A 24,487-nucleotide genomic window follows, 5' to 3' on the forward strand; every position below is an offset into this window, starting at 1 on the left:
CATGTGCTAGAGTTGTAACTGTAAGGGTGATGGTGGGTAAGTAGTCGGGGCCGGGTCGGGGGCTCATAGGGGTCAATTTACTACCACAGTACTTTGGTCTTAGAAATGATTGGAGGATAGAAGGGGAGCAGTGAGCCAATGGTGGTGGAGCTTTTTGTGCAAATCGTTGTTCTGTTTGGCAAACTGATGTGTATCGATGTGAAGGAGAAGAGGTCTGTAACTTGTAGTATTTAAAATCAGTTCAAATACTTCTTTGCGATTTATCAAGTTGGCACAGTGGCACCACAGTGGAACCAGAGGAATCCAGAAAATTAACAGTAAAAACCTGGGAGATGGGAGGAGAACGCAAAACGAGTGGCTGATAAAACACAGTGGCTCTACAGTGTGTCGGGAAGGAAGCTGAGAGTTTTCAGGTCTTTTCCTAAGAGTCGTTTTTTGATTTTGAACAGTGCAGATATGTTTCCCCTGTGGAAATTGAAGACATTCATTTGAAGATTAGAATTTTTAGTTCGATTTCAAAATCAAAAACGTACCGTTGTAAGTGAGAAGGTAGGTAACTAACTTGGGATTCTGGTTTCTGAAAAGTCTGAAAGATTTCAAAACCATGTTGTACAAACAAAACAGTCACCTCTGTTGCAAATATAGAACTTCTCTCTCGCATCTGTACAGCGTTCCCTCTTTGGGAGGATGAGGAGCGGGTGTAGCAGGGCTTCACCAAGAGAAAAGACGCGCTTGTTTTTTGGCTCGGCACAGAGCACATTCCTCTTGGTAGAAAAGAAGAAGTCAAACGTCTCGTCCGTCTCACTGTTCGTCTCCGTTGGTGTGCGCTTCTCAGCCGAGAGGTTCGAAACAGTCAAAACACAGTCACACGACAGAGCCATGCCATATTCAAATAATAGAGTATTAATGATGAGGAGCATAGGAATAATAAGAAGACCAGTAATGTAATAAGAATAATTAATATTAATAACATATCATTCTAGGTTTTTTAAATTCTGTATATAAAAACAGTGGTGAGGAGAAGTTGGTACACAGTAGGGCTCTACTATCCCCTTGGTTGATTTGGCACATTAAACTCACTCTGTGAGAGCTACCTACTCATTCTCAGCACAGTTGAATATTACTGTTGCCTGGCGACCCATCCAGAATTTGTCATTTTGATGTTTTAAATCTTCCGTCTCAAAGCGTCCTTTTTTTCTCAGCAGTGTCGCAGGGCGCGATGCGAAAACAACCACCCAGCAGAGCAAACCCTTCATCAGTCCGCCGCCGCCGCGAGTACCGGCGAGGTTAATCTGCCGGGCTTGGTGAGCAGATTAAAAGCGTAGCCAGGCTGATCAGGATGGGTTTCCCGGCAACATTTAAGGTTTCTGTTTCTTAATGTTGATTATTTTTTTCTCCATTCAAAACTTAGTACAAATAGCTACATAAGTCTGAGCTATAATTTTCATTACATTACAAAAAGTAACTCAGTCTCTCTATAAGTTATGATTTTTGTTGTTCAATATAATATATTAGTTTGGTCCTCCTTCATGTTCTCAGAAGCAAAGGCTTGGTTTGTGTAAAGTGTGTGTGTGGATGTATGTGTGCCTGTAATTTGTGTGTGTTTGTGTGTATTTACAGGTCATTTTTGTATTGGTCTGTGTATCTGTATCAATGTGTTATGAGCGTAGTGTCGTTAATTTCCGTCTTCAAAGTGTTTGGGCTCTCCAGATGTGGGATCAGGTCTTCTGCTGGGCAGAGACGCCCTTCCAGTAGTCCAGTATGTCATGAAGATCCTCGTCCTTGGCAAACTGAACCTTCCGCCTCAGCGCGTGTCCGGCTGCCACGTATCCTTCGTCTTCCATGGACGCCTGCCGGTGCCTCTTGCGGTGCAGTTTGAACCTCTCCCACAGCCCCAGGGTCGGGGTGCAGAGGAGCCCTTCCTCCTCCTCGTCATCCTCTGGGCTGGAGCAGTAGCTCAGGTTGTGGTACTGGGGCGAGAGCGGGTAGTGTGGCGAGAGCTGGGAGTAGGCCAGCTCGCGCTGCTTGGCCTGCCTGCTGAGGGTGAGAGGGTCTAACACAGAGGGCTTACGGCCCCCTGGGTGGTGGTGGAGCTCCTGCAGGATCTGGGGGTGGTGCTGCAGCTCCTGGAGGTGCTGCTGGGAGCCGGGGTAGGAGTGGCGGTGTTCATTGTATTGGCGGATTCTCTGGGCTTCAGCTCGTAGGATAGCCGCTGCTGGGTTGACTGTACGGATGGCCTCTCCCCCTCCGCCTCCCCTCTCTCCCCTCTCTCCGGGTGAGGTCCTCTCGATGTAGCGGGTCTCTGACGAGTGGTAGCCTCCCTCCGAGCGGAATGAGCGAGGGCTGCGGGCAGAGCCTGGAGAGGAGGAGGTGCTGGGCCTTTTGGAGGTTGGAGGAGCCTCCATGCTGTGGTGTCGCTGCAGCGAATGATGGTAGCTTCTCCCCCTCTCTTCTCTCCCTCCTCTTCCTCCCTTATACACTGGGGAGAGGAACTCGCCTCCTCTTTCTCCTCTCTCTACCTGCTCAGAGAGAAGCACCAGCTGTGGCTCTGCGGTGGAAACAGCCCCTCCGCCCGCAGACGAGGGGGATTTGATCCCCTGCTGAAAGGAGGTAGACTCAGATTTGAGAGCATCTATACAGTTGTTGATGATCTGGTTGACTTTATCAACTTCTTTAGCGATCGTTGAGATCTCCGCTACTGAGCCCTGGGGATTCGCTTGTGGCGACATTTCTCTTTCTCGCTCTCGTTCTCTCTCCCTTTCGATGCCGGACCCTCTCACTTCCATGTAGTTCAGTTTAGCAGGCTTGTGCGGTGGTGTTTCTATCACCTCCTGCAGCTTGTACGGATCTATCTCGCCACCCTGAGGAAGGTACGGCATCCTGGACAGACTGTCCCCAGTGGCAAGCTTCTGGGAAACGGATCCTCCGCTGCCTCCCTCTATATCCCCTTCTCCACCATACTTGAGCTCTATGAGAGTCCTCTGGATCCTGCTCATCTTCCTTTCCTTCTCCTCCATGATCCTCCTCTTCCTCAGGCAGTGGACAACCAGGCCAAGGAAGAGCAGCATGCCAAACAAACAGCCTAAAATGGTCATAATGTAGTGGGTTGCTGACGACTGATTGGCTGTCCTCTCGTCCTCAACCCGGCGGCCAGTGGAGATCATCAGACAGGTGTGGTTGTAGCGCAGGGAGTTTCGTATAGAAGCCACGCAGTACGTGTAGTCCGTGTTAGGTTTTAAGTTCTTTAGCTCAATATCCTCTCTTTGATTTTTCAGATTCTGGATATCTGTGAAGAAGCTGTTGTTGTAAAGCACCAGGATATACATTTTCCTGTACGGATGAGGGATCTGAACCGTTATCACAGCGCTTGAATGAAGCACCTGCTTTAGCGTCATGATCGGATTGGTGTTAGAGAAAATCGGGCTTAAGCTGATTACCTCATCAGGAGGGGTCCCAGAAGCGCAATCGTCCAATCCGCAGGGAGAGGCAAAATCTGGGGACGGGGTGGTGGAATCGGCCACGTCGATGAAATTGAAGGGTGTCACGCTGCTGCCGTCGTCCGTGCATACGAGACTGAGCACGTGCAGAGCGTTGCGTTGGGTAGGCATGCGGGGGTTCTGGCTCAGGAGGTTGTAGCCGAAGAAACCTTGAGGGGAGTCGCACACCATCCTCTCACTGGTCCTGTTGGGGAAGGCTGAGAGCCATCGCAGGAAACCCAGCAGCTCGCATGAGCAGTTGAAGGGGTTGGTGTAAAGTTCACAGGTGGTCAGCTTAGAGAGACCAGAGAACAAACTGCCATCCAGCACCTGGATCCTGAAAGGGGACAAAGAGGAACATTAAATTTCACCTCCAGATTCACACACACTCACATGGAAGAATACAGTATCATCAACCTGTCATATTAAAAATGCTCAGATTTAGCACTGCACATCTTTCTCCTACATTACCCACAATGCAACTCATCTCAAGCAGTACAGTCAGAGATTTGGGTGTATTATGTCCGTACTGGCTAATGTGGCCTCGAGCTGAACGAAGGTCAGGTTAGCTCATTTCCTTCTAACATCACACCCCCAGATTTTTCATTTTCAAACTTAATCTTCAGCAGCCTCAAGTGACATCATTTGAGGCAGTTTATCAGACTTTGCACGGCTGCCTCTGGAGCCACTAAAGTTTTTAGATTTTCTGAACTTTTTCCACATATGCAGACTCTGATGTGTAAAATTGGTGAATTATATCTTTAAAAGCACTTGTTACTGAGTCTTCCTATACTTCAGTTTATGGTCTTATACATCCCCCAAAATACCTTTCAACAAGCCCCAAAGAGCAGTTGAGCTCATTCCATTCAACTGCTGCTTTTCCATTTAAGTCAAGAGATCAATACCAGTTATAGTACCGATAGCAAGAGCAAGACAGTTATCCCCACTGGGAAAAGGTAGGAATCTCAACTTCTATTGAAAAGATGGCTTGTTGCAGCATTGCATCATGGTTTACAGGGGATACTGTCAGTGAGAAAATTACTATCAGCTGCTGCTTTCTTTTTCCTGGTATGTCTGCCCAACATCAGTGCAAATTAGTGAATTTAGAAAGCAGCCATTGGGGTGATGACACAGCACCTGACATTTAATGGTGATGTTTCAGTTGTCTTTAGAAAACTTACTACATTCTCTGATCTAGCTCCAGTGCAGCTGTGCTAGAAATGTAAAAACTTGTTTTCTTCCTTTGCCCAGTTAGCGTCTTACACCAATGAACAACAAAACATGAACCCAGACAGTCAAATTGTGAGCAGCCTTTTTCAGTTTTTGCCTTGAATTCCTTGTCTTTCACATCAGGTCGCTAAACAACAAAACAGTGACACGTCTGCAATGATTAAGAGACTTCAATGACGGATCTATTATTAACCCTTTTCTCTAATCGATTAATCAGCTAATTGTTTCAGCCCGACCATGGCTTGCTTTTTCTCTCTCATTAGACACACATACACAGACCCAGGTCGATACCTGTTCATGGAGAGGTCTATATTCTCTATGTTGGGGCATTCCCAGAAGGTGTTGGGTGTAACAGTCTCGATGAGGTTGGCTTGCAAGTAGAGATACTGCAGCTTGCCCAGGCCCCGCAGCATCCCCTCTGTCAGGTTCCTCAACTTGTTAAAGCCCATCTGGAGAACCTGGGGAGACAAAGGCAAGTGGGATTATTCTAATCTCTGCAGAGCCGACCAGCGCCAGGCATCACTCACTGCAAGCTGGGAACATACAGAACAAACAGACGACTGTTCTGTACAATTCATGTTTCACATGGTGATCTAAGCCTCTGTGCTGTGCTGAATTTACTGAGATCTTCTTCACATTTTACCTCCTGGATCGGCTCCAGCGGCTCGGTGGATGTGCGAGCATGCCAGCTCATTACGGTCGCGTTCAGCTCAGTTTGGCGAAAGCGCTTTTGCCTCAATGTCTCTGGAAGCCATAATGAGCGGGTGTTGTCTTTGTTGTGGGTGTGTTTCTTTCTGTGTGTGTAACGCTGGAAGAACATCCAAGTGAAGTATCTGTATCACAGTGTAAAAATACTCTCTTTGATTACAGTTAGAAGTCCTTCATTCAGAAGTTTCCTTCAGTAAAAGTATTGGAGTCTTATTGGCAAAATGTAATTAATTAATAGTAATTGTACTCATTGTCAAAATTTTAAAGGTGATTCAGTACAATTCTTTTTTTGATACCTTACCTTGAGAAATAGAAGTCTTATTTTTTTTATAAAAACCCTTTTTTATTTACCAAATGAAGCCAAGGTTCTCAAATATTGAATGCTGTCTAAAAACAAACAGCCATACAAGAACTTTGCTTGAATAAAACTCAAAGAAATTGCAATTCAATCTGATTCCAGTTTACTTGGCAGAATTCAACACTTGGTGCTACTGACTGACACATTTAAGTCAATACTAAAAAGGTGTTAAGCTTTGATGTCCAGCATTATATATGATTACATAATTGATTTGCACTGCATTTTTAATTGTCGCTGGTTAGAGCACATTTTAATTTAACATGCTGTCGGGTGGTTTAATCTGTAAGAAAATCTTATAAAGTAACTAATAAATCTAAATAAATGTATTGGAGTGAAAAGTGAAATATTTCCCCCTGAAATGTAGTGTAGTGTAAAGCACTTAAAAGGTAAATGTACCTCCTCATTGTATGTATGTGCATTAAAAAGTGCATCCATCAATGTGCATATGTGCTGGGCGTACATTGTGCCGCAGCTCACCTGCAGGTTGAATTGTGCTGAGAACGCTCCGTCTTCCACATAGCTGATATCGTTCTTGGTGAGGTTCAGATAGGTGAGGTTGCCAAAGCGGCTGAGTGAAGAATAATGCACCGACCGAATCTTGTTCTCGTTCAGCCTCAGATCCACAATGGTGCTGTTGAGAGAAGTGTGAGGGCTGTAGATGTTTGGCAAAGAGGCCAAATAATGTCAACAAAACTCTGTTTCACCGGAAGTTTTCTTACCTGTTAATGTGGGAGGGGATGGCCTCATAAGGCGGCTGGTTCATGCTGCAGATAGCCAGCCACACAAAGCCTTTCTCCCCTTCGATAAGCCAGCAGTCAGCTGTTACCATTGGCAACCGCATTATTGACAGCAGGGCAAGCCAACAGAGGAAGGAGCTGGCTGTGGACAGGACCACTGATGAAAAGCCTCCAGTCACGTTATGTCTCTGCCGTCCCTGTCCTGTCCTCTGGGCCATTTGGGATGTCGTCACAATATCCATTTGAGAAAGCCGACCAGAGATGCTTGCCATCTAACATTTATTCATGCAGGCTAGCGCCATTTGAAAGGGAGTGAGGGCTGGTGTATATAGTAATAAATCAGTGTACGGTGACTCTGTGCTGCCTTCTACGTCAGATTTGTGTCTGTACTGGTTGAGGTATAGTCACAGCATGGTAAAATGGTCCTGCCTCTGTATGAGCCGAACTCGTGGTAGGAATTAAGACTTTATCAAAGTAGAAATGAGTGCAGGAATGGGATGTATCACTTCATTGGCAGTATGTGTGTCTAGGTAAACTGTATCAATTGTTCAATTAGGGGGTCACATTTGATTTGTTATGTATAAATTGGCAAGTGGAAGTCGTCCTGGTGCCAGATTGGCTGGTGCTCATGTCTTCTGTGGCCATCTGCATCTCTGATTGGACAAGCACCTCTTTTCTTTCTTCCTCATTGCTCACTGCTCTGTACTTGGTGTGAGAACTCGTCCCTGGAGGGGAAGAAAGAGAGAGGAGTGTTAATGAAACGCAGTGGTTTATTTTGTGAGATACCAACAAACACAACCCTGTTACCAGCATGATGAGATAGAGGTGGTTGTTTCCTCTTATATAACAGTCTGGCATGCGCACACCCACAACACACACATTTTTTGCATGCACACACACATTTCCTATACTTGTAAGACATTTCTTGACAAGTCCAATTAGCGCATAGTGGCGAACATACACAACAAGCACCTGCAAGTCTTAAAAATACACACAGTTCGTCGCTCCTTCATGCACACACACACACACACATATTTTCTGCCCTGCCATTAGCCCCGGGTGCCTTGATAGGCCTGGGCTAAGGCTGCCCATTACTCTGATACTGTATCTAATTAATTAATCTGCTCTAAATAAAACACTTCCTGGGAAAACAGCTGATGTCTGATGGAACAGGAGAGGTGGAGGAAGACAGGGAGCAGAAAGATGCTCGCAAAGAGCGGTGGAGTGGTGGGGAGGAGGAGGAGGGAAAAGTGGGTGCAAGAGAGTGGTGACGAGTCATGTTTGGGGGGAGGAGAGAGAGATGAAGTAAAGAGTGAAGTAGAGGGAGGGATGAGGCGCTAAGGCAGAGAAAGAGGCAGTGATTCTGTGAGAAAAAGAGGAGGCTGGGAAGAGAGAGGCTCGAAGAGTGGCTCTCTGTCTGGGGAATTTGCTAGAATAGTGGCTCCCTCTTCTCTTTAAGAGCCTTTTTCTCAGCTATAAGAGCAACAAACAGGATGTGACATCATGGAGGTGAAGGGGAAGGAGCAAAAGGTCCGGCCTTCCTCACAAGCATGCTTTGGCTGCCGTTCCCTCCTTATTGATTACAGATGAAAGCGAGGCAGGGAGGTGCTGATGCGTCACCTCTAATCTGAGAAGGACGATAAAGAGAGCAGTGCTTTTTGTGAATGGGACAAGGCTTCTCTCAACTCCGTGTGTCCTTGCGGCAAGCAGAAGCCCTGACGTCACACCCTGTGTCAGCTGCTGTTCCACTAGCTTCTGTTACTCTGCGTTATCTCTAACGGAGGGTCTCTTTGATCTTTCTTTCAAAAGACTGGAACGTGTTCCTGCTTTTGCACAAGATAAACAAGCATCTACTACAGCCTTTGATAGATTTTGAATCCTTCATGGTTTAAGAAAGTTAAACAATGAATTTGTTAGCAAGTTGTTAAGTGGGGCTGTAATTAAAAAAGCCTACAGCTCCCGTGATGATTTGCTGGCACAGCAGCACGTACACTTTACATCATCACAACTGTTATCCATGATGTTAACCAACGCTGTCTTCTAATATCATGTTTGCAGCCACTCAGCTGTAATCTCTGTTGTCTGAACAAGACAAATATTCTGCAGCCACGCTAGGGGCTCAATGTGACAACGCTAACAGGCTCATGTTTTGCATGTATAATGATTGGCGTATTAGTTTAGCGTGTTAGCATGCTCTCTTTTGCTAATTAGCACTAAACACAAAGTACGAGTGAGGCTGATGGGAATGTTAGTTATGCAGGTATTCGGTCATAAACTGAAAGTATTTGACAAATGAAAATTTGGGCCTGATGATGGCGCTAGATAAAAAGTCAGGGGATCACTGGAGCTTTTACAATTCGTCCTGAGAGGAGCATAAATTCACAAAATTCATTTTGCACAAAAAACACAAATGTCGAGCTTGTGATGGCCCAGAAGGAAAAGTCAGGACGTCACCAACGATGCCGGCAAAATAAACGTCTGTACAAAATTTCATGGTGATCCATCTTACAGTATTTCAGATATTTCAGTCTGGGCCAAAGTTGTGGACCGACCGACTGACCTTGACGTCCGTCGAGCTGCACCACTAACATCGAGCAGGGCTGGGCAGTTTGATACCCCAAGTATTGATACCACCAGTACTTCAGCTGGATTTGTACAAAAAATAAACTGATCCTTCTCATGCTAGATTAAATTCTAAGCACATAAGCACTCTTCTTAGTGGATGGTGCATTAGTGCATCTTTGCATCTCTGCAGCTGTTGTATGCATGCATGCAGCAAATTCACAAATATAGCGTTTCTGTTTTTACCGTTAAAAAACTTCACTGTGTTTTAACATGCATGTGACACTTTGTGGTAATGGGACTGTATTCAGAGGCCTTTAAATGATGAACTCAAACCATTAATCACAACACATGCCTCTCACCTACACAATAATGCATTTAATATACTACATTTTTCTATACAGTATATAATATACTGTATATAATGTAATAAAAAATATTGATATTGGTGATTCTGGATTCTATCCATCTATCTACATTTTCAGTCAGCTGGCCTCTGTCTCTCAACCTGTTCACATTTAATCTGCCACAGTTGTGTGAAAAGGTGTTTTTAAAGGCTGCTATAAAGAGAAGTATAAAATAGATGACAACATTACTCATTTATTAAAAATGTACCATCCCGGTCTCGGCAAATGGAATGAATCACACAACATAATGTTGAGCAAGGTCATGTTGTAGTGCCGTGTTTTTAGTAATTTGTTTTACAGCAGATGTCAGTGTGGATTTGAAAGAGGTTTCTTCACCTCCACAGCAGAACCAGGAAGTTCCGATTTCATCTCTTTGTATAAACGTCACAAACGTACACTCGGAGGTGTGTACGCACACGCAAAGGCTTTTCCACCCAGTCAGCACAATCTATAATTGATGGTGAGACTTCCTCCCACATAGCATGAGACAAACTACCCAGTTAGGCCACCAGAGAAACGGTAGGAACTGCTGCCAGCCACACACACACACAAGCAAACATGCATATGCACAGGAAATGTCCATTTTGCTGACCAAGGGTTAAGCTCGGGAAAACAAACTGTTGGGAACAGGGGGGTGTAGCGCGTATGCAGATCGGGTGGGGAAGGCCGAACAGTTTAGTTAACATGCAGGGATGGCTGATTTCTGCCTGACCTCTTTTTTTTCAGCGAGGTACGTGATGTCGGCTGAAGGGCCGGAGACGGAACAGGAGTGCAGGGCAGCAGAGAGCAGAAAGAGATACAGGAGCAGCTACTGGCTTGCACTTGACCTCCTTTTGTAGTAAATACACTTGTAGCAGCTAACGTGATATACGCAGAAGGAACTGTTAGGGAGGCTGTCGGCCTCTTTTCCATTTTGCATCATTCATCGCCTTCCCCCGGCCGAGCACAGCGCTCCCCGAGCGAGCTCTCACGCCGCCGCCTCGGCTGCCGAGGACGATCACGTGGAATATTCCAGCACTCAGCATCATGACCGGCTCGCTTTCCAGTCATGTCGCACTCAAAGATTTATAGGGTACAAAGCGTCATATGGAGGGGAGGGAGATGAGGTGGGCTCTAACCTTGCTGACGTTTAAGGGTGACGTCTAGCGGTGTCAGGGTCGTGGTGGTTTCAGGATATATCGTGTAGATGCGCACATTATCTGAAAAAAATGTGTGAAAAAACTTGGAGAGTGTTGAGAACTGGGCTCGGTACTCTAATACACACAAAGCTTTCTCACACACAGCAGGACGCTGAGCCTCTCGACAGGAGTGTTTTTCCTGTATAACATTTCCTGTAGAACATCTACACACAGTCAAAAGCAGCCAAACTTGTTTTTAACAAGACACCAGAAAGTCCAGCGTCCTTTAGCGAATCTAGATGTCTTCAAACCTGCGTGCCCGACTCTCCTCGTACACTCATCGATCGGTTGACAAATATATTTAAAATTGAAACACAGACTGAAAAGCTTTTAGCTTCCTCAACAGAAAACATCTTCATTGTATTTCCGATACTGTTTCCCGTTGAAGGAGGTTGAAGCTTTTCTTCCTGCCTCCGCCATGGAAGGTGTGCTTTCACTTCAGTTTGTTTGATACTTTCGGTATTTCAGATTTCAGTGGCTTCTGCTTGGAGGTTTGACCGCCAGCCAAGGAAAAAGCGGTTACACTTTGGTGCAGATCCAGGAGTTTCCTTCACTCATGCTCTGACTTGATGTGTGTGTCGTACTTAGATGCAGATCAAGATGCTGATTCACGTATTAAGAAGTTATTTAATGAGAGGTATTGATCTTCTCATCTGTCTCTCTGCGAGAAAGTAAATATTTCTTTAAATTTCTAACTATGCATTTATATATAACCCTTAGCCTGATCATAACTCTTAGTCAATCTGCTTAATTACAATTTGGGTCTTATTATTGTAGCACTGGCCATCTTTTTTATCAGCTATGACAACTTTATATTCACCAAAGTAACTACTGAGATCTGGGAGCAAGGCAACATCACTACGACATTTATTTAATTCACTTCATTTGGAAGAAAATGGATTGTGCGACACCAGAAATGTCAGTAATAAGCCGTCATTGGAGAGGAAAACGTGCTCGACTACGGTAATCACAGCAGGTCAAAGCTGAACCAGGAAGTCAGCTTGTTAACTGCTAAATGTTTTTAATGAACCGTTTGGATGTTAAGTTTATCTGTTGTCTTTATATAAATCAGTTTACCTAACCTAGAGGCTCGTTTGTAGAAACTTGTTGGATTTCTTGCAGTTGCGTTACCAACAAAATGTTGTTATTAATGGAATGATGGGCAGAGATATGAAACTAAAACCCGAGCTACAATAAACCAGAATATCCTTGAACCCTGAAATAGGTTTTTGTCCATGCATCGTGATAAATACCAACTACACACACACACACACACACACACACGTCCCATTCCAACACCTCACTGTCCCTTTTCCTCCCTGTGACTGATGAACAGCACTTAGGAGATGGGTTATACTCCTGGGCAGGTTGTGAGCGAGGCAGAAATATGAGCGCATTAATAACAGGTGTACATTAATACGAGCGCATACAGCGCATAGACAAAGAGCCAGGCACACACACTCAAACACACAGCGCAGTTCACCATCTCAGCGTGTAGCGGGGCGTCACACACTCTGCCTCTGCTCCCATTACTATTCCAAACCAGCGTGGAAAACAGCAGCACCCAACAAACCTGCGAGGAGCCTTCAACAGAAGAATGATAATGAAGGAAAAGCAGGAAGACAAATGGCCCCCGTGCCCACATGCAGCACTGTATCTGAGTTTAAGGTAATGATGAAGATGAAGGCAGCTTCTCCTGTCTACTATTCAGTATCAAAGGAGGAAGGTGGGTTGCATTGATTTGTTGGCATCAGAATGGACTGTTGTTATATCTACAGTCGAATTTTCAGAATATCAAGCTGCATTTTTGACACTATTCAAAGTTGACATATGCGATAACCATCCAGTATTTACACTGAGTTATTAATCTCTATTTAGTAGTTTTTTTTTTTAGCAGTGGCAGGGTCTGCCACCCCCACCCTGGATTAGGATTACCACATAAACACAGGAACCGTAACATGCACCTAATCCAGCATAATTCATGGAATATATATGAGCCTCACTGTTTCCCGTTCACTCTGTTTACACAGTGTCAGAGAATTAACGTAATGCTAACGCAAAACAAACATTTCCAACTACTGATGTTTCATTTGAAAAGCATTTGATTCATGAAATGCAGAGTGTTGTTCACCAAAAACGCGTCCACACAACAAGCCGCGCTTACTTTCGGTATTTTCCACCGGCTAAATATCACAGCTGTTAGACGAAGAGCTGCAGGCTGAACACCTTCAATTCCTCAGCGAGTTAAGCAGCCCCTGTTCCTGCGCCCTGCTGCTGAGTGGAAGATCTCACGGCGTGAAATCAGATCGCGCTCGCAATTATTCTTGACTGGCTTCATATTAAAACGATGTGAGTTCGTTTGGCTGCACTGCAAACAGATACACCAGCTGTTTTTCTGTCATATTTCTGACAGTGTGGCTGCTCCAGGACTGTTTCCTGTCGTATTAAACAGGGCTAGCTGTTATCACGGGTGTTGCCAAATCAGCCAGGACTGAAAATGTAAGGAAATCAATATATATATATCCATAGTTTTGACTTGTGTGATTATTTTTAATTATTTATTCATCATAGCCCCCCTAAATTAGTGTTCTCCAGTGGGTGTGAATTTTTGGTTCTGACTATTACAGCGTTGGCAATGTAATTTGACTGGTCCGATCTGTTTGGGTAAAAATAGTTTACAAAATCAAATTCCAACAACCACGCAGGCAGCTAACTAGCTGGGGGGAGACTTTTGTAGCTGTTACCCCTATTCGTTCTTTCAGCACTCAGTACATTACTTCATGACTCCGCCTGGACTCTGCATGTTAGTAACGCCCTTCTTGAATTACGGGGCGTTTCCACAGTCTCACAGTCAGCGTGGCGGACAGGCCTAATCTCGCCACAGACAGACCCATGAAAGAGACACAGCTAATGCTAGCTAGACCCCCTCTGTACGAACACAGCCCTGAGTGTGTGAGGACCACCGCTGAGTCACAAGGTGCTGCAACAGGAAGCAAAAGTAACGTTTAACGGGAATCAGGACTAGCATTAGCTGAATTATAAAGCAGCAATCCTCACGGCCAGCCAATCAGCAGCAAGTGGCGTTCGTGCTCGTGCACGGGAAGACGGGGGGAGCGAGGGGGATGGTGAATCTGGCATGCTAACGTCTGATCTCATTTACACTCCCAGATGTTTAATATTGTCAGTGGGCTTGTTGAAAGAGGGGAGGGTCCATCTTGTATTAACGTTCGGAGGCTGTACAGGACCGTATTAACTGCTTCAGTAGGTAGAACGCCAAAGAAGTTGATAACAAGTTTCCAGCCGTTAAACGTCAGTAAAACAACGCCATCGGAAACACAAACACAGACGCCTAATCTGAGACGCTGTTTCCACAAATACTCTGTGACCAAAAATGGTTTTATCTTCTTTTTAAAAAATGGAAAACTATGCAAAATAGCTGCTCTATCATTTTAGTTTATATTTCCTTACATAACAAGTGTGGAGAATTCAAAGTTCTGTTCAACTTTAATGTTTTCTCTGCTTCTAACTGCAAAGTTCTTGATTCTGCTTTGAAAGACTCTCCAGCTGCTCTGCAAGCGCTGTCATAGGCAGCTCCTCTTAATGCTGTACGCATCCAAAAATTTACAAGGCTATTTTAGGATTGCTCCCAAATAATTTAGGTATTTATGTAACACAGAAATATGGACGCTAGTAGTGTACAGTTTTTCTTTGTTGCCTCGAGCCCTGACAGAGATGCGCTCGACAGTCTTTATGATGCTTTGACTTCATCGTGTAAATTTGTCTGCTTAAAGGCTTGAGAACTCAGAAACTCATTTCTCTGTCGGAGTTCAAAGCCTCCGTTGGAGCTCTGCGAGATGAATCCATGGGAGTTGTCATTGCTCTGAAGAAGTTGTTAGTCTTTTCTGATGCGAGGCCTCTGTCTCTCAGTCTTTCTGTCTGTCCCCAGAACCTTCTGTATTATTTATATAAAACTTTACAGTATGCTTCCACATTGTTGGTGAGGTCTCCCTTGCAGATTTTAGACTTTAGATGGTGTAACTTGGTCAAATTTAACCAAAAAAAAAAAGAGGTGAATTCCCTTTGCCTGTGTTTCACTATGAAGCTTATCGATTCCCCGGGACGCAGAGATGTAAAACTGTGAGGGATTAATCTTTCCTCAGCGTCTCGGGACCTCACATCAAACCGTATTACACAGTCAGTTCTGGACAGCACAAAACTACTTGCCCCCCAGAGTATATGCACTCACACTCACACACACACACACACACAGACACTTTGCAGGGCACAAATGACACATGAGATTTGTGCAATCGATGAAAGTGAGTCATCTGGATTATATTAGATTAGATTACGGAGCAAGAGGAACTGAGGCGGAGGGGAAGAAGGAGAGAGGAGGTGCGGGAGTGAGAGGGAGGGGGTCGGATCAAAAAGCAGCTGCCTGCGAGGCAAACGCAGCTACATCTCTCACGACGGGAGACACGGAGCGAGTGTTCGTCTGTCTGTGGTCCGCACGACTCGCATCCACCAGGACGTAATGTGTTTCGACTCCCAGTCTCACCCGTCTTCGCTCGTCCCACCCCCTCCACCTCCACCCCCATCGCAGTGATTGACTTTTACAGAAATAAGGCTTCAACATAACACAAAATCACACATCCCCGATAGTGGGGGACGCCGGCCTAGACATTTCACCTCCCCTTGGGGTTTTAATGGAGTGGGGTCGAGGGGTGGGGGGAGTTTGGAGGTTGAGCTGCCGTCCAGGCTGGGCGTGATGGACGTTTCTATAAGAGATATGGAAACACTGAGCGTGACGGACATTTCTGTAATAGAAATATTCCACTGCTGCTCCCCAGCCTGTGGTGTTGACAAAGAGAGCAAGACATGCACTGCTGTGTTGTAGGGGGGTGGGAACGCAGACAAAATTGGAAAAATAACGATGCTACTGATACAAGCCCTTTTATTTTTCTCATCACGCTACAACATCTTTGTCTCATCTGTCTCTGTCTCTGGCTGTCTGTCCGTCTCTGACTCTGTCTTTGCAGCGTGGGGGTTACGCCAGAATAATACGCACTGCTGATATAAATCTCCTCCATCGGCCCTGCGGTGCTCCACTTGTCACTCCCCTGCAGAGAGAAGTGAACATGCGAGATGCCATGGATGATCCTCTGTGGCGAAGCGATGTATGGTTACGTAATCCGTTTAGTATTCAGGGAGGAGAAAGGAAAAAGAAGAGAATGGGGACAGAGAAAAGAGGGGGAGCAGTGGTGGAAAGAGTCAGAGCCACATGAAAGGGACGAGTAAATGAGAGCAAGGACCAGAAATGGAAATATGTCATAGAATTATATACATATATATATACACAGAACAATTATACAACCCCAATTTTAAGAAAATGGGACGCTGTGTAAACATAAATAAATTAGAGTGTGATAATTTGCTAATCCTTTTTGACATATACTCAATTAAAAATGGCACAAAGACAATATATCTAATGTTTTACCTCATCAGCTTCATTGATTATTGTAAATATCTGCCAATTCTGAGTTTGGGAAAGAGTTGGAAAGTTGTGGAACGCTCCAAAAACACCTGTTTGGATCATTCCACAGGTAAACAGGTTGATTGGTAAAAGGTGATAGTATCATGGAAAGGCTCAGTTGTTCACAGCGAGGATGGAGCGAGGTTCATCAGTTTGTGAACACATGGTTGTATAAAAGATGTTACTACATGGGCTCAGGAACACTTCAAACAACTGTTTTCATTCTGGTTTTGTTTATGTTTTACAGTTTTTTGGAATCAAGGTCATATATACTTTAAACAACACTTCATATAGTTCACAAAACAGTCTCACTTCAAGGCCCATTTAGTAGCTGTTCTGGAGCTTTTGATCATGTCACATGATTTCCTTTAACAGTAGTCATGAAAGCTGTTACAGAAAGCTCCAGAACAGCTACTAAATGGTCCTTGAGGTGAGACTGTTTTGTCATGACTGAACTTTGAACCTCAACTGTGCAACGCAAAGTTTTTCAGTATTTATTTTAAATGAGTAATTGAATTTGAATTGAAAGAAGCAAAAGGTTCATTAAATGTGTCCATTAATAATATATATGGCCAAAGGTACGTGGACGGCCCTGTTTATATTCTTTTGTGTACTTGTGGCCTGGGGCTGTTTTCTGTTGTTATGCTCCTTCCTTTGGTTCAAATTAAGGTAAATCTTAATGCTACAGCATGCAACATAACGATATTTTAGATCAGTGGTGCCCAGACCTTTATCCTCTACATGTACTTGTGAACAGATCTGATATCTGTGAGTTGTGGAAATGGAAGTTATCACTGTATTGACATGTATGAGTCCAGTGAATAATTTCCAGTGAGAAACAAAAAAGCTTCATCACGTGGTGAACCAACAATCACCTGAAGCTCAATATCAGCAAACCAGCGAGCCTGTGGCAGCAGATCTAAACAATCAGCACAGTTTCAAGATGGACGCCCAAGATTAGTGTCACCAGTACTTCAGTAAGTGTCTGGCCAAATGTGAAATATGGTCACAATCTGCCTTCTGTTACTGAGTTCTGGTGTTGAATAATGGCCAGTGTTTTTGCAGAACATTATGATGTCACAGTGAAGCTGACCTTTGACCTTTTGGATATAAAATGTCATCACTTCCTCATTTTATCCTGTGAGACATCTGTGTGAAACGTTTTCATAATTAGCGCATTAATTCTTGAGTTATGGCCAAAAATGTGTAATGTGGGGTCACTGTGACCTTTGACCAAAATATCTAATCAGTTCATCCTTGAGTCCGAGTGGACGTTTGTGCCACATTTGGAGAAAGTCCTTCACGGGACAGACGGATGGACGTGATGCCTCCGGCCTCGGCTGTCGCAGGCGCGGAGGCATAACTGCAGTTAACTATCAAACGTACTGATCGCTTATTTTTATAGCTGAGCTCTAATTCAGCATTTAATGATTGCTTTTTAAATGAAACGATGTGTTCATTGATTAGAATTAAACACCGGAAAAGTCTATATATACCTTGATGGCACACTAAAGACTCCATAATAAGATGCCAGGAAGAGGTAAACAGTGTTGAATGGTGTGAAATATACATGAGAAAATTACACAACACCTCTCCAAAAGCTGATACACAGACTCGCACACTCTCATGCACACACTCAAACACAGAAAAACAAACACGTACACAGGTGTGATAACTGTGTGTGTGTGTGTGTGTGTGTGTGTGTGTGTGTGTGTGTGTGTGTGTGTGTGCAGTCTGTCTCTCTCTGAGCGGGCAGTAGGCCAAAGAGGGTTTTAACACGCTTAATGGGATTTCACACTCAGAAGTACACACATGTACACACTCTCGGACACACAATAATGTTGAAGATAAACATGTCTGAAAGCTATGTGTGATCCCAGACAAATAAACACACACACCCACACATGCGCACACTCTGATATAAAAGGATTTGTCAGGCTCCCACATTGTACACATGCAAAACTAATGGACTCCAGAATCCACACAGTTACGTTACTGTTACTCATTTCCAAAAGACGTGGCTTTACACACCTGCCAGAGTGGAAACACAGACACACAGGCGGCTGCGTCCTCGGCTCAAACTATGTCCGTCCAGCATCGGTGTCGCGTTAGTGCTACAGTGGTCACTGCGACCTGTTACTCTCCTGCTGGTGTAAGAGGAGTTCTTCGCTGCAAATCTGTCTTTTGAGTATGAAATACTTCAACGGGGACTGAGAAATGCGTTTCTTGTTTTCTTGCAGAGGAACAGCTGTACAAAGATTGGATTCACAGCACTATAAATCCCGACGGAGACTCAGAGACGGAGCTACAAAAAAATGTGTCAAAATGTTCATAGAAACTTTTCAAACTCCTCCTGCAACACAATCCATTCCTCCACTGTTGAGCCGTGTGTTCAGTTTGTTCCAAACACTCATTGCTTTGCCAATAAAAGACTAAATACTTCTGACAAAGCTTCTGAACCACAGTACAGGGAGGCAACACTGTTATACAAAAACAGTGTAAATAGCTATGTTGTGTTTGGAACATACTGAACAATGCAGAGCGACAACAGAAAATGCTGCATGAACAGCATAACGTTTTTCCTTGTGACTCAGGGCCACTGTGGGAATCCATTATAAGGGCCAAATCACACTCACAATAGAAATAGCTCAGACCAAATTCAATGCATTTCAAAGGAACAGAAATGCAAATTCACCCTGTTTACTTCTTTTTAAAACACCTTAAAAGTGCTGAAGTGTGAGGCCGCGTCGTGGACTTTGGTGGTCAGCTAATTGTTACAACACCATATAGCCACAGCTTCTCCAGGTTTGATTCTGGCGAACAAAACCAAAGTGCATTTCTGTGCACCTGCTTTTATGAGCATGTTCAATTTGCACATACAAAAAATGTGGGTGGAAATGCTGGTAATTTGAAAAGTTGAAACATTGCACAAAAAAAAAAAGTAAAAGGTGGGTGTAAAAGGTGGGGGTATCGATTAGGCAAAACGGGAGAACACGATGGAAAACTGTGCATAAATCATGACAGAACATGAAGCACGTGACTTAAACGCTGAGGAGACGAAAAACTGGCAGACAAAAACATCAGATCTGTGTGGAACAAATTAATACAAAAAACAAACATGTTTTCTACATTGTTTACGTTTGTTTGACATCTGCCTGACGAGACAAATTCAATCATTCTGCACCAATCAGACACAAAGTGTTGAACGGGGCAGAGAAATGAATTCAAAAGAAGACATTAAGGAAACATTGAAACTGCATTTAAAATGCAATAAAAACAAACTAAGAGTTACAGATTACAGATACGTGAGTTATTTATCTAACTTATTGGAAAGCTGCTGTAAAGAACAATGTTTTAAGCACTGATTTTAATGAGTTGACGGTTTTAGCAGGTGTTCAGGAAGCTTGTTCCACAGGTGGGGAACAAAAAAACTAGAAGACGCTTCACCTGGTTTGCTTTTGATCCTGGGAACACTGAGTAAACTGGGTCCAGACCACCTGAGGAGTCTGGATGCTTCGTAAAATGCAGTTAAATCAGAGATGACTGACTCTCTTTAACTAACGTCATTGCATCCTCTTCTTCTGCAAAGGTTTAATGGCACCCAGCTGCTTTTTTTGCTGATTTTCTGGAAATATGGTTAAAATTGGCACTAAATTTAGCTTGAAACCTGGCTGTTGTGCCTTTCTCTCTCTCTGCTCGTGTTTTTTCTGTCTGTATCTAAACTGTAAATGCAGAAAAAAAATAATCTTTTGAAATATTTGCTGTAATTTATTACCAAATTTCAAATACTCTTCTTCTGCCACAGTGTAAACAGATATAACATGGTTTTCAGTCAGTCATGTGACAGCAGTGAAATGCACAAACACTTTGTCTTGAATGAACTGTGTGAACTGTCTGGTTACAAACTACAAGCACATGTAGTCATTGCACCGCCACGACTCCAGCGCCACGCATTTCACGAGTGTGCAAATTAATTTCGCCGTGCTGCATTCTGGTCTAACCGGGCACCGACTGCTGTGGAACCAAGCCGCCAATCTCCACGAGGGACCGAGCTACAAACTTTTCAGCGCCACCTTTCAAGCCTACAGGCGGTGACAATTTGATACTCAGAAGATTGATTTTTCTGTGAATTATTCCTCTCAGCGCACATCTGTTTAGACAGATAATACTCAAAGGCAGGTGAGCTGTAGATCAATCAGTTCCTCCAGAAAATAGTCTCCCGAGTTCTCAGAGAAGTGGGATGAATTTTTTTTCCAAACCAGCAGCTCTACTGTAGTTATCTGTTGTCTTCAGAGCATGCAGTAAAATATGGGACCTCTACAATGAGAGAGAGAGAGAGAGAGATTTCTCAGTAATAGAAAGCAGAGCTTATGTGCTCTGGTAGGTGGACCGTGTTATGGCCTGTCTGAAAACTTCTGCAAAGTTTGACTTTAGAACTTCAGCAGACAAATGACCGGGGCTTCCTACCATAACTCATACTGGAAAGCATATCTCTCTCTCTCTCTCTGGTTCTACAGTATCTGTCTCTCTCTCATACACAATCGTACGCACGAAAACATACATACACACACGCACAGCTAGCAGCAGCTGAAGCAGCATCACTCAGACACCTCAAGCTGTTAATTTCCTTCCTGTCTCGATACATGCAGCCAACTGTGAAATGTTATAAAAGCAACATGAGTGTGTCTGCTGAGGACAAACACACACACATACCATGCAAACAGCCAAAAATCACTTCTTTTTTTCCCCCCCACACTGCCACTTCCTGATAAACACATTATGGTTAAAGTATTCATACGATAACTCTGCCACGAGCGCGTGTTCCCGGCTCCGCATGCCTGTCGGCCTGTTCGTTTCGTGTGTTTTTGCGCCTGACAGACACGAGTGAGCCGGTGACTGAATTCGGGAGGTCGAACGTAATGGAAATGCTGCTCACCTGCTATCCAGGTTGCCGCTGTGCTGACAGAGAGAGAGACAACCTCTGCTGTGATGGTGGGAACAGCAATCGAGACAAATGATGGAGATAATGGAACACTATGGTACAAACTTTTTGTTTTTTTGGTCTCTCTCATAGCTGTGCAGTGTATATTCTCTGTCACACATCATACAACTACAGATAGCATACGTTCAGTCAGATTTTGTGCAACAGCCACCAGCACCAGCGCAGCGACACATCATGAATACTGACTTCCTGAAACCTGCTTTAAAAACAGACCGAGTGAGACATGAGATCAGCGTGACTTTTCTAAACGGATCATTTGAGGTTGTGCAGCCTGTGTTTACCGTCTCTGTCATGGTGTCATTTTTGGTGCAGGAAGAAGCCAGACCGAGGCAAAGGAGCCAAGGTGGGGCAGGTGGAACATGCCCGAAACAAGGCTGCGTAATGCAATCATACTGTGGCACAATCGTTTTAACAAACTGCCAGCGGGAGAAGGTACTGAGTGCTGAGACACTTCATTTCAAAAGAATTAGTGACAATTTAATGAGCTGTGTGATTTGCACGGAGGTAAACAGATTCTAAGTTGTTTGACTAGAATCTGATTGTTTGATCTGAGTAAATATTCCAGGCCTGAAATGATCCAATACTTCAAGAGAAAAAGCCACAATCTGAAAATTAGAAAGAGAATATAATTTGATGTGGCCTTTTTTCCCCCCCTCCCTTTCCTCATCTAATGTCCCCTCAGATTTATCTTGAGACCCTTAGAGACCCCCGACCCCAGATTTTGGACCACTGATGTTCTATTTTAATAAGTGCTTCTGTTGCGTCTCATGAGCTTCAGTATCTGCTGCTGTGCGCTAACACCGTGTCCACGCAGGAGGTGTAGCGTGAGCAGCACGTTAGCGGAGCAGCAGCTCCAGTCCTCCATCTGTGTCTACACACGGTGCGTTCAGAAACAGGACTGAGTGTAGGTCACCAACATTTTGGCAGCACTCCAAACGCAGCGAGCAAGAACTAAAGTTCTGCACAGAAAACGCTTCAGCTCGTGCATAGCACAAGTAAAACAGGAGGTCAGTGCTACGTTGCCAGTGTAGACAGCTGGACTCATTAGAATAGCAGCGTATCTGTTCCATCAGAGGTGTGAGATGGCCTCAATGTGTTGACATTAGCTAGCCTAGCGGTTAGGATGAAGATGCAGCGACAAACGCTCTCAGAGAACTAACAGTGATTCGCTGCTTTAAAGCAAGAGACAGAACGCTTTGTGTTGCCTTGTTGTAGCAGCAGAAGTTTTGTTCTTCTCTAATTTATTCTCGACGAGCAGAGGATTTGTGAGAAGGAGAGGACGGTTGTACGAAAGGCCACAAACTTGGGCTCTCTCTTTGTTTCGTGTCAGTAACGCTGCAGAATCTCTTGTCTGTGAAACATTTGTCAGATTTGATCATTTGGCTTAAATGAGCTATATTAAGATTTTGCTCCACCTGTGTTTGTCCTAATGCACCTCCTACAGTTTTGCCTGGAGCTTGGACGCAGCCACTGAATGAAAAGACAGCAGCTGCCATTAAAAGTCATCTGTACGTTTTAGCACCAAAAGTTTCTCTTGGCAATTCTGCACACTGGCGAGTTGGAGGGCTTAAATACCAAGTCATCGTGCTCAGTAAGCTACACAAGGCTGGTCAATACTTGCCAAATACTGTACGTGAAGTCCAGCTTTCACTTGATGGAGCTCTGACTCATCTCTCTAAGAGAAATTGTTGTGCTTTGCTTGAACTCTGTATATATTATGGGATATTTAACTTAAGAAGAAAAAGGTCACACTGGGTGAAGATAAATCATTGAGATGTTATGTAAAAATCCCAGCAGCATCGATTGCTCTGATGCTGAAGCAAGCAGCGTGGAGTCTGTAGGCAGGAGGACGCTGAATAAGTTTCCTACTGATATAAAAAACAACAATACTTTAGTGAAACTAACCAAATCCTCTGTGTCCCATTTAATTGGAGATCTCTGATGCTGCTCTACTTTGTGATTTAGGCTGATTAAGTGTTTAGTTTTACATAAAAATCTTTAATAATGTAATCAAACGTTTCTAAACTGTGGGATGAGGAGACTTCCAGCAGCATCCTCCATCATCTCGGCTGTCTTGTTCCAATGCAGTATTGTCCTGTGTATTAAGTGTCTTATCTGTCTCAGAAATCTAATAGTATATTGTTCCCTGGTCTGCGATAAACCACCACTGAAACTCCCAAACAGTAGCTGCAGGGCACCTACAGTCTCAATGACACAACAGGACAACGGACCACTTGCTCTCTCTCTCTCACACACACACACACACAGAGAATAATCAGGCTAGGCTCGACACATTAGCCTGCCCTTGTTGTGTGTTTTTGCAGAAAACGTCTGTACAGTAATCATTAAGTACACTAAGTACACAAACACACACACACAATGCTTTTAAGAATCCCTCAAAGGACCTTCAAGAGCATAATTTAATCTGAACTCATCTGAGAATAAAAGACAGTGAGTGAGTGCTGACTGGATGAGTGGATTTCTATTATTACATAAAGCACCTGAAAACATGTTGTCAAATCTCACATATTTCTTTATAAAGTGAAATGTTACTTGCAAAAAGAGATTTGAATAAATTAGGGAAACAAATCCTTAATTAGAAATTAATGAGTAAGTTTAACTCAGCTCTGTATGGCTGTGATTTGATCAGTTGCAGCTCTGTATTAACAGTCGGACAGCTGTTATCAGACTCGCTGTCACTCCTCCATTGTTTCTAAATGTAAATACTGGATAGAGGGAGGAGCCGGCTGTTGCTCTCTTCACCTACATACATGACTACACGATTAGCCGCCTGAGTTGACGATGCTTAACCTTTTTGTCGCTTGCTGTATGACCACAGCAGCTACAGAAAGCAGAGCACCCTGAATCAAACACCTCTTTATCAGCACTGAACAAACACCTTTGACAAAACTGGAGCTCCAAGCTGGACTGGTGCTTTCAATCCATCTTCATTAGCAGCTCAATTCCCTCAGTCATGGAGGTAAAACAGTTCACATGGGAGCTCAGTAGCCATTGTGATTTCATCTTCAACACCTCTAGGGCTCCTTATTCTCTTCCACTGATGAAGACAATGCTGTGTGGTTGAAAGCCCTGGAAAAAGTATAGAAAGCTGACCTTGAGTTGGGATTGCTTTGTCAAGCTACTGCTTTCAGGGTCAAGAACCAACTTTCCCTTTCCTCTCCCTCTGTAATATACACACAGTAATTGACTCTATAGGATGCAGTAAAGTGAGATTTCACACTCTTATAAATCACTATCTCTGAGCCGTTCATTTTTGCATCTGCAAAATGCGGTGC

At 44.0% G+C, this 24,487-nt stretch overlaps 1 protein-coding gene across 1 annotated transcript; it reads right to left on the minus strand.

The window, feature by feature from the left end:
- Window positions 1-1,718: 1,718 nt before the first annotated feature.
- Window positions 1,719-6,727, minus strand: LOC121604256 (protein ELFN1-like). The gene is made up of 4 exons (XM_041933727.1): window positions 6,492-6,727; window positions 6,250-6,403; window positions 4,998-5,164; window positions 1,719-3,813 (listed from the first exon to the last, which is right to left on the minus strand). Exons 1-4 carry the CDS (start codon window positions 6,725-6,727, stop codon window positions 1,719-1,721), a joined length of 2,652 nt encoding a protein of 883 aa, XP_041789661.1.
- Between the last annotated feature and the right edge of the window lie 17,760 nt (window positions 6,728-24,487).

The sequence above is a fragment of the Chelmon rostratus genome, chromosome 3, assembly GCF_017976325.1.
Source record: "Chelmon rostratus isolate fCheRos1 chromosome 3, fCheRos1.pri, whole genome shotgun sequence".
NCBI lineage: Eukaryota > Metazoa > Chordata > Actinopteri > Chaetodontiformes > Chaetodontidae > Chelmon > Chelmon rostratus.

Coding starts and splice junctions, on each gene's coding strand:
- LOC121604256 (XM_041933727.1), bottom strand. CDS start 6,727: ATGGCCCAGAGGACAGGACAGGGACGGCAGAGACATAACGTGACTGGA. Junction 6,404..6,491: donor ATCCCCTCCCACATTAACAG/GTAAGAAAACTT, acceptor TTCTCTCAACAG/CACCATTGTGGATCTGAGGC. Junction 5,165..6,249: donor CAGCACAATTCAACCTGCAG/GTGAGCTGCGGC, acceptor TTGTCTCCCCAG/GTTCTCCAGATGGGCTTTAA.